The 13,118-nt window shown below is 46.3% G+C and overlaps 1 protein-coding gene across 1 annotated transcript in view; it reads right to left on the minus strand.

The window, feature by feature from the left end:
* Positions 1-7,227: 7,227 nt before the first annotated feature.
* The window catches only part of GALNT14 (polypeptide N-acetylgalactosaminyltransferase 14), a 92,630-nt gene continuing 86,739 nt past the window's right edge, over positions 7,228-13,118 (minus strand). The window contains exons 14-15 of the mRNA XM_066178136.1: positions 8,864-8,983; positions 7,228-8,290 (exon numbers count right to left, since the gene is read on the minus strand). Of these exons, the coding sequence (XP_066034233.1) occupies positions 8,132-8,290; positions 8,864-8,983 (279 nt within the window). The 3' untranslated portion in view covers positions 7,228-8,131. The remainder of the gene's footprint in view (positions 8,291-8,863; positions 8,984-13,118) is intronic.

Here is a 13,118-nt window from a genome sequence, read left to right on the forward strand (position 1 = left end):
CACTGATGGACCCTCCACAGCCTGGGGATAGAGGGCTCCCTGGGCGGCCAGCACAGCCCTTGAGCATTCAGGACACCTGACAGAGCCAGCAGAGCTCTTAACCCTCCATTGCCTCACATTAAGGCAGCTCAGGGCTGACCTTTTCAATCACAGACTGGAGAACACAGTCCCTTTCTGCATATCCGCCCACCCATGGCTGCTGCCATCATTATTTGCCACAAAAAGCTCGAGTCAGGTTAAGAACACGTTCTTTTTCTTTCCCCAGTCCAGTAATTTCTTACAAAATCCAGCTGAGGCACCACGGATTTTTCCTTTCGCTTCTGGATGTTCGTGTTCTCAGGCACATTTTGACAACTGCCATTAATTACTGTGATACATGAACACAGCACCTTTCATTTCCACACCTACTTGCAACCAAACCAACAGAAGATTTGCTTTCTGCTATCAAAGGCAACAAGCCCAACTGTGAATGTCACCCTGTTCCCTGCAGAACAACCAGTGCTTGCCCCAGGCATGGTCAGCTGCAATCTTTTCCCCTGTAGTCTCATGGACAATCTGAGTTGGCATCTCTTGCTAGGAATCCATCTGCTCCTGTTTGGAGAAACTTCTCAGGGTTCCTGAGCCAACATGACACTCGTGCAATGCAGGACCCACAGAATGTACCCAGCCTTAGAACGGGAGCTGACAACTTTGTTCTTAGGGAAGAGAAGGGATAGCTCCAGCCCAGAGTTGGACTGCAATTCTACCTGTATCTTCAACACCACTGTAACTTCCCAAGCCCTGATACCTCTTAGATCCCTACAAATTAGATGCTAGTACATGCCTGGGATACCTATTACAAAAGACCAAGAGATGGGGAGAAGGGAAGGAGGAAACAGTGGTGGGTTTGTTGTTTTGGGGTTTTTTTTCCTCACTGCTTTTCCCTTTCTGTTTTGCTTCCTATATGTTGGCGACTACACTACCTAAACAAACAGGAACCAACTGAGGAGCAGACTGGAAGGACTGAATCAGACAGAAGATACAAGATACCAAATCTATCCAGAAAGCAAGCCACATAGGTGACCCTCCAGAGCCACTACCTACTGGGTAGCAGCACAGGTAGAACTTCACAGATCAGCAGTAACAATTTAGCATTTTATTTATGAGGCTAGTCCCTCAAAATAGATAAAGGTGCCTCACTTGCCATGGTTATATGCTCAGTGTTAACACCACCAGGCCTCCCTAGTCTCTGTAATATGATTGGGAAATATGATACACCTGTCCTGAATTAGAGGAGATAGGTTAATCTCATTTCAGAGCCAAATCACAGATGGGTGGAGATGAGATCAGCTGTAAAAAATTCTTTTTATTGTGCAACTTGCTACTCCTGGCAGGGTGAAAACGTCTTCAAAGGTGATCTTAGGCACTCTGAGGGATATCTTCTTATCTCTAATGTAGTTTATACAAACTAAATTGGATTTTGCTTCAAACAGCTTTCCGTAGAAGAAAATCAATTTCAAGATGCAATGACTGCAATCCTTCATGCTGAGGATCCACTGCAAACATACCAATGCATGCTCTGGCAATGCACAGCTGCAGAGACTGGACAAGCAAGGCCAGTTATCAACACATATGCCATGTCCAAATGAAGGTTTCATGTTCAGGGCACTGATGTGCCACACTAATAACAGTTCCATTAACAGAAATGAAAGTATGTTGTGACCAGGTAAGCAAACTCCTTTTAACCCCTACAGCATTCTGGGGCAGCCATTTCAAGCACTGGATCAGTTATCAGTCAAAATAAATCCCCCCTGAATCTGAGATCTGAGTGCTGATCTGAGATCCACCCAGGCTCTCTGCACCCCTGGGTGCAGGTGTTTTCATGCTCAAATCATCTGAATTGTCCTTGGTTACTCCCCAGCCTCACACCTTCACATCTTGTGAACCCATACACCTTGCCCTCCATCAGCTCACGTCAGGCAGTGCTTCCCACCACTGCCAAATCTCCAGGAAACCTTTTCACCTTGCCTTCTGCACAGCCCCCCATATTAACTTCCCAAGGATTGGGAAGGAAGTGATAGCAGCCTCAGTGTGGGGATTGGAAGTGCCCTCTCCCAACACCACACGTTCTTCTGCTTCTGGTGAGATGATTATTGCTGCATGTCCTTGTTGTCGGTGGCCTCAGGGAGCTGGAGTCCAGGAAAATTTGTAAAAGCCATATAAGTTGTTTGGGCTTAGGCAAGAGGATCAGAGCTAATGTTAGTAGCTCTGGTTCTGACTACACACAGGCTTTGGGTCTGACTCTGTATTTAGAGAAAACAACCATCTCTGCTACACAATATAGGCTGGATGTCCATGGGGATGATCCAGGAATTGCCAGCAGGATCAGAATTCGTGAAAACTGTTCAAAGTGCTTGTAACACAAGTTCTTCTTAAAAACATTTCAAATGCCAGAACACCATTACAGCACCAGGATGACAGTCTCTGTTAGAAGAGGCTCGCCCAACTGCTCCAAAGCTGTGAAAAAGAGGCAGGGTTTCTATCTGTCTGCTGCAGACACACAGACACGTGGAGGTGCCCCATCAGTTGTCTCCACGGCCAGAGTTAGTACCACATAGTGCATGTTTAACACCTGACACAAGCACAGCCTGGACCACAGGAGCAGTGCAGAGGCCTGTGATCTTTCAGAAAACTGGGGACTGGGGGGACTTTGTTCAGCTGCTGTGTTAGAAACTTGTCTCAAAGTCACTAGGGCTCTTACAAATAACCCTAAATACATTTCTACTGACTTGCAGATTCCCAAACCTTTCACCCTGGGAAGAGTCCTAATTTTGCAATATCCTTCTTTTATTACATCTATCAGGTTACATATAAGCTTTCAGTGCCCCTTCTCCTTTATTTCCTCTTTGGCTGGTTGGATAGCTTCTTGTTTTTACAACTGAATTTAATCCTGTGCAGTAGCAATACCTTGTCTGGACACTTTTTCATGTAAATCACAGGAAAATGAGAGACATCATGCATTGTGATGGACAGTTAACAGATAATTATTACATGAGTGCTTATGCAAAACCCAGCCTTGAAACCCAGTCATGACTTCTTTTATACAACACACAGAACCAGTTTGGGTTTATTTAGTGCCCAAGTAGTATCAGAAAAGACAGAACAGCCCCCAGCACCACAAAGGAACATTCTTATCTGTAAATTTATGTGTTGCTTTTTGTCAGCTTTGCATTAAAATCCAGCTCCATTTGAAACTTAGACTCAGTTGGAGAGGCATAGCTTGCAACAGGTTTTTATTCTTACAGGGTTCTGAAGGCACTTCCACTAAGAAACAGAACAATGGACATTGGAAAAACATCCATAAATCTGGAAAAATGCCACTGGATTTCAGCATGTAAGTCTCAACATAAGCTGGACACCCATACCAGGCTTCCTTTAACTCTCCAGCCATCTAAAGCAGCTGCACATTAAAACTGGTGCTGGACTGAGCACTCAAATCTGCACATTAAAACTGGTGCTGGACTGATCACTTAATTTAGTGACGCATTAATGAGCAGCAGAAGTTTCTTCTGTTGCTTGTGTGAAACCTACTTTACTTTGCTTCCTTTACTCCTTCTACAAACAATGCTAGTCCCCAGCTTTTTATCAGAGCTTTAAAATCTGAATTGTGAGCAGCGCGGATTGTACTGCAGAGCTGTGATCAGAGCCTGAGCCAGAAGGAACACCAGCCTGTTACACCACAGACCCTGGTTTGCTTAGAGCACTGGGGTGGGCTGACCCTGTCTGGCAGCTCAGCCCCTATTCCCTCCCTGCCCAACAGGATGGGAAAAAAAATCTGAAGGGCAAAAGTGAGAAAAACATGTGAGTCAAGATAAAGACAGTCATGAAGGAAAATGAAATGAAACAACCCCAAAATCAATCAAGTGATGCAAAGGCCGTCAGTCACCACTTGCAGCCTGCTGCCCAGCCAGGCAGAGACGTCCTGTGGCAGAAATCCCCCCCCATATATGACATATGAATGTCATATAATGTGACATTCAGTTTTACCTCTGAATGTCACATTATATGGTATGAGATGTGTCTTTGGTCAGTCTGGGGGAGCTGTCCCAGCTGAACCCCCTCCCAACCCTCTCCCCCAGCCCCAGCCTGCTCACAGGGGCAGCAGAGTGAGAGATGGAGGCCTTGACACCACACAGGCACAGCAGTAACTAAAACATTGTGTGTTATCAACACTGTTTTTGTCACCAGTCTAAACCACAGGACCTTAGAGGCTTTATGAAGAAAATTAACTCCATCTGAACCAGACCCTGTACGGACAGATAAAAAGGGTCCATGGAGACTGCCAGCTCAGTATTGCTGGCACTGGATGCAACAAAAACTAATCCTTGGCTTTTTCCCTCTTCAAGACACTAAAATTTTGGGAAACTGTGGCAGGGAAATGAAGTAAGCTATCCCAAGCCACTCCTAGAAGCTGAAGAAGGGATTAGCACTCAGGGCTGTGCTTGTCTTGAACCACCACCAGTTCTCCAGTCTTCATCCACCAGCCCCATTCTGCTGTAGCATTGCTGGATAAACCAAGATCTTTGAACTCGGTTTCCACCTCTTTACCACTGAATCACTGCCTCAACACGGTATAATCTGAGGTTCCATGCACAGATGATTCGAGCTGTTACCTTATGGTACTGCACTGGTACAGAGAGAAGATGAGCACAAGACACCTAGAAATCACATAAGCAGCAACATAAGGACTGCAAGACTTCTCCAGCCCAACTAAAACCAGACAGATTTTTTTCTCACTGGAACATGGATCTCCCTTGAGAGGGAGCAGAAATGCGCTTTTTCTCCCCAGTTACTTTTTCTGGTGTGTTTTGGAGGGGTTTTTTTGGATAGCCTCAGCTCTTCCAGTAGTAGTTCTAGCCTTGAGTTTCCTGCTCTGAATGTAATTTTACCAAGCCACAAGACACGACTTACCTGGAGATCATAAAGGCTGTCACAAAGCTCAACAGCCAGGATTAGAATCATATTTTCGACTCTATCTTATGTTCAAGTCAGTGCAAAATGTTGCCAAAAAGCATTACTAGCAAATGACACTGGAGCTTAAGAAGCATTGGCATGGGAGCCCATCTAGATCCCGATCAGTCACATTGTACCTGTTCACAGCATGATAATGATTTGTCTAGGCATTGAAAAAACACAAAGCAAGAAAAGTTCATCTGTTTTCAGTGTATTTTAATAAATGAAACAAACCTGAAGGTATGAGTTGGATTTCAGCAGCAAGTTAACCTTTTCCCTGACACGATGCAAGGTCTCTGCAGGGGTGTCAAGCAGATTTGCTAAATGCCATATTGGGGCTAAATCTGGAGACTGCCAGACCATTGCCAGCTTTATATAAAGCTCCCCAGGAGTCAGGCTGATACTCTCAGGCTTTTCTGAAAACACTGCTGATCCATAGGGATAATCTCATTTCCTGGACCATGAAATAGCCTAAGGGTTACAGCTGATAGCTGTGTGAAACACAGTCACCAGTTTGACAAGGGCCGCTGATCCCCAGGTCTGTGAGGTATGTGGTGGCTTTTGGGCCTGCAAGAGACTCAGCTGAACTTGGCTGCTGCTCTCTGGTAAGGGACACCATGCCTGATGCCCCCCTCTCCACTGCCTGCCTTCCACTGTCCCCAGACATGCTCACAGTGATCACTTAGGGCAGGTTTTGGAATAGGAGGGGTTTGCTATCGCATTTGTATTTCCCAAAACGCAAAGAGAGCTGCAAAGCTGGTCAAACAACTCCTTCCTAGAACACATCCCTGCAGGTCCCATGGGTCCATATGCTCAAGCACACACACACATGTAGTGAGGTAGCTGTTTCTGCTAAGGCAAAGAGCAGTTGAGGGAGCTTTGGCTGTCAGGAAAACAGAGATTTTCAGCTTTGGTGGAGATAGGTCTGAGGTCCTGCTCAGAGTGTACCTGCCAGGCGCTGACCTTCAAAACCCATGCCAAGTTGTTCAGCAATTTGAATTTTCAGAATCGAACTGCCAGCCCTGGGCAGCCCCAGGCTGTGGGCACAGTATAGGTGTGAAAGTGTTAAGCTTCAACTCTTGGGAGCTGCTTTCCCTTGTAAACACTAGACAGGGAATTACTACCCCTTGCCTGTCATCACCATTGTAAAACGTGGATGTGATATGTCCCTGTTCAATTAAAAAGAAGCCCAAGGTCACTGCCCTCCTTTGTGAAATGGGTCCATTCCATTTGAAGTGCTCCCCTTTGTTTCCTGCACAGAGTGGTGGCACCGAAACAATGCCACCTCCCACCATGAAATGACAGCTTGCTCCAGCCCTTTCATAACAGAAGCCCTTGAGGCTGGCACCAAGGGAGCCTGATGAGGTTAGTAATCACTGCAGCACATGAAAAGCATTTTGCACTGTGACCTTTTGCACATAAAGAGCTATACTGGTTCTGCTTCTAAAGCTGGGAAGATTTATACACATGGCTTTCTCCCAGCACCGAGGGAGGAGAAACTGAGGCAGTAAAATCCTGAAAGCCAGCAATTTATTCAAGAAAGGATGCTGAGAGCACTTGAAGGCTTAAAGCTTATGGTATTTCACCTGCAGTTTGCAGCACAGGAAACAAAGGATAGGATTTTCATTAAATCCTAGCATTTTTAGACAGAAACGATGTATTTTTTTCAAGTCACATTGTCAGTCCTGTGAAAGTTCTCTTTGAGAGTTGTTACTACACGAGAGCTGTGGGCACAGCTCTTGGTGATGCACAGCCTGTTACCTGTGGCTGTGGTGACAGCTGCCCTGAAAGGCAGGCTGAAAAGGACCTTCTAGTCTTCTATTCCTACGACCCCTCCATCTGTCCTACTCTCCTCAGGCAGCCACCTCACTCCCACACACAGTGGCAGCACCTGACATGATCTCTGGTAAAAGACTTATCTCCAAAAGCTGAGCAGATCATTTCTGCCTGGTCTGGCTATGCTAGGTGACTTTGAGAGAGAAGTACACCGTGGCCCACGCTGCCCAGTAGGTGTGAATGGCCAGTCCCAAACCTTTCCTTCAGAACTTTACATTGTGGGCTACAAGGGAACTGGGAATCAAACCCAGGTAATATCCCTTTTCCTTTCTTAGAGCAGTCTCTAATTTTAATTAAAAATTAAACCTTCACTGTTCCATCAGTAGCAGCATTTTATGGGAGTACCTTCATCTGTAGTTTGGAAATTGGGAAACAGAAATATGACACAATTATCTTCAATTACCAAAAATATTAGTTTTATGGAAGTGAAAATTTGAATTAGTCCAGATCTGAAGCAGAGCAGTGAGAGACACATAGCAAAATTTTAGGGGAGTTTTCAGTGACCCATGGCCTTCAGAGAGGAGAAATAATCACGTTACTGCCTTTCCTCCCAGCTAGACAGAAATTTATATCCTTTAATCTCTCGCAGTGAATCCTCTGTTTGCTTGGGCCTTGGAGATTCAACAAGCACAGTGTGCAGTTAGCACAGAGCAGGATTCCCCCATCACTCACTGTTCTGATCCTGGCCACAGCCATCAAGGACTGCTCTGCCTCTGTACACACAACATGGACGTGGATCACGTACCAATTCAAATGTGCAACACAGCTCCATCCATGCTGCCTGCAGAGGACAGAAACATCCACAGCAAAGTGCAAAAATAATTCAGTGTCTTCCACTTCATCCCCTGCGATGTTTCTTAGCATCCCTTGGCATATCCCATCTGGTGCACCCACCTCAACCCTCAAGAGCTACTGAGATGCTTGTTTTGCTCAGCCCAGGTCTCCTTTAGGCATTAAAGGCTCTTCCACCAGCGTTTCCAAGGAGATTATTCAATGCTGCGCATGCTGAAGTCCATACAGCCCATTGCAGGAGCCCCAGTACCCCTCTAAAACATTTCAAGCTTGTTTTTCTGCCATCCCTCCTCCTTGACCATCACCAGGCCAGTACCATCTGCACACCTGGTGGTCAACCTCTGCTGTTCCACCTGCAGTGCCGTGTCCCATTTTTATGTGAATGATTCTCCTCCTGTCCCACAGCACACAGGGACTCCCAATGGTTTGGATTTGAGCCCCATCTGGTGCATCCCAGCTGCATGTAGCCACGTCCCGGTGCCCATCCCCGCCGTGCACGTCCTCCAGCAGGTCAAGACATCACCATGTCCCAGCGCTGGCTCAGGGCTGTGCTCTCACAGGGGTTGATGACGAGCTCTTTGATGCTCTCATTGGTGTCCCCGATGGTCTCAGTGTCCAAGCAGAAGCGGGAAGCTATGTGCTCAATGTGTGACCCGACCTTGCCCCAGCGCTGAGGGGAAACACATGACAGGACAAACAGGTGAATGAGCTTCCTCCTCACGAGGCTTCTACTGCACTGCTCCAGCATCAAGAGCACAGCTGTCATCAAGCCCTTGTGGCCTGATGCTGTCAAGTACAAGGTCCCCAAACCCACACTGAGCAGAGCACACACTGAGCGTTTTTCCCATCAGAAGCACACTCATTTAACTCGGCCTGTGCCTGGCTTCAGAAAGATAATATTACTAACAGCTTTTTCCCCAGGTCACTGGTTCAAATGCCAGCTCAGTGATTAACTGCAGGGAAATGTTAGCATCTGCTGCCTGACTGGCAGCCCATGTGAACTAAATTGCCAGTTTGGGTTTGACTTCTGTATTGAAGTATCCAGATCACCACCCTCACTAATAGACATCCTTATCAACACACTCATTTAAGAGGCAAAGGGCTGAACAGGCCAGAGCCTGCACTCCCAAATTGACTGCTCTTCCCAGATGAAGTCAGAGCACAAGCCATTTAATGTGCAGTAATACTGTGATGAAAGAAAGTAAACTTCAAAGAAAATGGGAGATCAGTGAAAAGGGCTCACCTGCTTGTTGTCACCTTCTTTACAAGGTGACAGCAGTACCTGGGAACCAGGGAAGAGGGTGTACACAGACAAACACAGCTGCTGCTGGTGGACGTGGTGGTTGTATGTGTATGTCCATTCCTGCACAAGGGAAGAAAAAAAAAAAGGTGGTGAGAGAGCAGTGTAGACTCTTGCTACTTTTTTGCCTGGAAAACAAACACTTTGGCTTGGATCCTGCCCCTTACAGAATCAAGCACAAACCTCACTGACTTTAAGAGGCACCAGGAGAAGTAACTGGGATGTTTCAAGCTTCCCCAAAATTGCAGTTGTCATTGAGGGACTGCAGGTACCAAAGAAAATGTCTACAAAAGCTGCTGGAAGGATACATTTCATGAGACAAAAGATTCCATGGCCAGAACTGGGCTGTGGTTGGAGAACAAAAGGATGGGGAAAAGGCAGAAGAGAGGCAGGAACACTAATAACCACACAATGCACAATCCTATTTTTTCAGGGAAGAGCAGCAGAGATGCTTTGCAGTTGTCAGTGGGAGACAAGAGGTGATACATAGCAAATGTCTGCAACTCCTGGGGCTCTGTTCCCAAATATCACAAAAATAAGAGGTAAAGCTCTGCTTTCTATCAAGGCAGTGGGACCAAATTTCAAAGGTTTGCTGTACTGGTTTGCTATAACCATTGCTATTCCTGTTTCACCAGGCTGTCTTGGAGGTTTTTTTCTTTTGCTGCTTCTTCATGTTCACCAGCTTTTTATCAGCTTCTCAGCCCCAGAAATAAACTTTGGAGAAGCAGATTTTTTTTGTCCTGTGTGATGCTAACCAAACAACAGGGAATCTCTGGGATTACCATCTTTTTCCCCACTGGATGTTTCTGGGAGAAAAAGAGGAGCAGCTGATAGTTTGACGAGGATTTCCAAATGTGCTGGACAAAGCATCATGGATGTACAGACACATTGCTTAGCCCAGGAATGTTTCACAGAAGTTTACTCCAATGTATATTCCAGCTGAACATTTTCTATCACTTACCTGTGCTCATATCACCCAAGAGCACTGCCTGAGAGGATCCCAGCCAGTCTGTCTCCCTGTTATTCATGTGTGTGCACAAGCAGACAAGAGCTGGTTTGGCTGATGGGAAACCACAAACCATGCTTTTACATAACCCTGGAGAGGGACTTCTGGAACAGGTGTTTTGCTTGTAACTTTGTGTGAGCAATAACTTTGAAATTAGAAAGAGTGGGGCTGGAAGGGTTTTCTGAGGGCTCCCAGCCAGGGTGTAAAGCAGGATCAACTCCTGCTGTGTAAATGGCTCTGAGCAGCAGCAGTGGAAGCAGATGGAATGCAGGTTTCTGAGCTGTGGCAGGGCAGGTGAGCAGGGCTGGAGGACAAACAGCAGGCTGCCTTCACCATCAGAGTGCAATAACCCTGCCAGAGACAGCAAGGCCAGGGAGCAAAAGGGCTCCCACAAGAGACCCCAGGAGCCACAGCAGATGATTTGACAGGGTACAGGCTAGGAAAACTCTGAGCCTGCTGTGAAAGAAAAGGTGCAAAGAGGAAGCAGAACATTTGGGAGCTCAGCTATGGAGGAGTCAGAGCTCTGTGAGAGGTGAAGTGAGCAGCAGTGTTGGCAGTGGAGGGGAAGGCAGTGCTCAAACATATGGCTATTAGGCTGGGGCTGAAAAAATGGGGCTCCTGGGAGACTTCAACGCTTTCTGAGTACTGGAGGGGAATGTGAAGAATGGCTGGCCTACTCTCAGAGCTGGGATGCCTGCAGCTCCCCTGACTTTGAATGGTGGAGGTTTTGGGTTGCATTAGCATGAGTTATTAGAGCACGGAAATGCTTCCAGTCCTTTGGTATTTGTCACCATCAGCAGCTCTAACTCCTCTCATCAACTTCAAAACAGACAGCTACAGGCATTTAACTCCTGGGAATATAAATCCCACTTTCATTCAGGTTCTTAGCCACCTGGAAGGGAAAACACTCTTTTGCACAGCAGACCCAGCTCCACAAGGACTTCACACTGTGATCCTCATACTCTCTGCTTCTTAGCCCACTATTCCCCACCAGCTCACGGAAATCAAACCTGGCTTTCTGAACAGCCTGCCCATAGGCTCCTCAGCAAGAGCTGCCCAGGATCTGAGTACATAACAAGCATTCATTTTCAAAGCTGTAATCCACACCCAAAGGGCCTTCTGGCAACTACTTCTCTTTGTCATATGGAGCAGGCTTACCTGATCCTACAGTGAACACATTCCAGACATCCCAACGATGCACGCTATCAGCTGCTGGGTAAACCACCAGCCTGGGAAATCAGGTGCCAAATTAGTCCAGCATCTGTGAAGAACTAAACCCTATGGGGCAAGCTCCAACATCTGTTCTTGGCACCCACGCTGCTACAAGCTGCTTTCAAAACCTGCTTTACATTTTTAACCAATTGTTTGTCATTTTAGCTCAGGATAGGGCTGAAGCTGCACCCCTGAGGCTTCTCAGCAGCAGCCAGTTAATCCTGTAACTTGTGTATAGGTTGAATTCTCCAATTTACTCAGGCCATGGGACTTTTTTGTTTGTTTTGAAATCTCAACTTTCTTGGTTCACTGAGGTTATCTAATGGAAAACTGCTCCTACCAGAGGCTCTCCATGATTTTTTTCCCAGATCAGGTTATGTTCAAACCTTCACAATATTCACATCCTCTCAAGGCAGGGCCATCTTCTCATCCAGCAGTGGACCATGGGATAGAAAGGGTGGTGGTAACCATTTTCCTGTTGTTCATCATAAGAAGTGAGGCCTCCAGAGCTGGATGTGTGCATCACTTCCACAGCTGACACTGGATCCTACCCTCCTGCCCTCAGGCTGTCCTTCCACTGTCTTTATCTCAGCTGACAGATTTTCACACAGCTCATCTATCTCGGCAGAATGGCTTTTTATGGAAGCCAGTCCTGTTGAAAATGTTTTATCCAGCTCTAATCATGTCTTCTTCCCTTTCAGCCCTAGATGAAAGCCAAAGAAAATTATGCAGAAAATGAAGAAATTTAAAGGGGGAGGAAGGAAGTCAGATGAACACCACAGAATCCATGAAAGACTTTGAGTTATAATACATGCCCATAGCCACACAAATTTTTATCGGATCCCTTCTCTTCCCTTATTTTTATGAGTTGGGATTATTTTTTTTTTTCCACGAGGAACTACTTTATCTCCTAATCCCTGGCACACTGATGTGGCTAGCCCAGTATTAACAGCAGCAGAGCTTTGCACCACAGAGGTTGTGGTGGATGGGGCAGCCCATGGTGCTCCTAAAGAGCCCTGCAAGGAGCTAGCATGGCTTCAGGGCTGCAGACTCGTCTGAGGAGATGACATCAGGGTTTAAAGCTGACCCAGAACCAAAGGAAAACAGATATATGAGGTAAGACTTGGGTTATGTAACCAAAAAGTATTTATTCTATTTCATCTGTTGAAACTGGTTGGGAAGGTGTAACTCCAGGGGAAGTATCTCTTCTAATCTCTTGTAGCTCCAGGGGGGAGGGGGCGGCTGCCTCCTTATAATGGGCCAGCTGTTAAAATCGGGTAGGGCATTGTTCCTTATCTCTTTCCACCCTCCGTGGGGATATCTTTTGGTAATGGGCCATTAAGGCTCACCAATGACATGATACATTATATCATCCCATTGTGAGATGCTCCACCCAGTGGGGGGAGCAAAATCGTTCCTATCCAGATAAAAACTGAGACGTAGGGATACCAGACACTGGTTTTCCACTGGATTCCCAAAGGAAGACTGGACCCATCTTGCCATTACTGGATCCTTTCTACCAGACCACCTCTACTCCAAGAGAACCACATCTGCACCTCCAGGAGGGCTTACTTTGGATGGCTTCCAGCACTCTGACCAGCAGGATGTCAGGCTGTACTTCTGACTCTGTCAGGGTTTCTAGGATTTTTGGTTTGTTTTTGTTTGCTTGGTTTTTTGTACTACTACATTTGTATTCTTAATATTTCTAGCAAAGAAACTGTTATTCCTATTCCCAAATCTTTACCTGAAAGGCCTTTAATTGCAAAATTATAATAATTTGAAAAGGGGGGGGGGGGGGGCGGTGTTACATTCTCCATTCCAAGGGAAACTCCAGCTTTCCCTGGCAGATACCTGTCTTGCCAAACCAAGACAAACTGACATCAAGATTTCGTGCCTTTTCAAAGGCAAAGATGGAGGAGTGGCGGAGCAAGGAGAAGGAGGGTGGACTTGGAGAAGAGAGCTACCAGCTGCACAGCACAA

The sequence above is a fragment of the Chamaea fasciata genome, unplaced genomic scaffold, assembly GCF_029207755.1.
Source record: "Chamaea fasciata isolate MVZ Bird 193981 ecotype frontalis unplaced genomic scaffold, bChaFas1.0.hap1 SCAF_3, whole genome shotgun sequence".
Classification (NCBI taxonomy): Eukaryota; Metazoa; Chordata; class Aves; order Passeriformes; family Sylviidae; genus Chamaea; species Chamaea fasciata.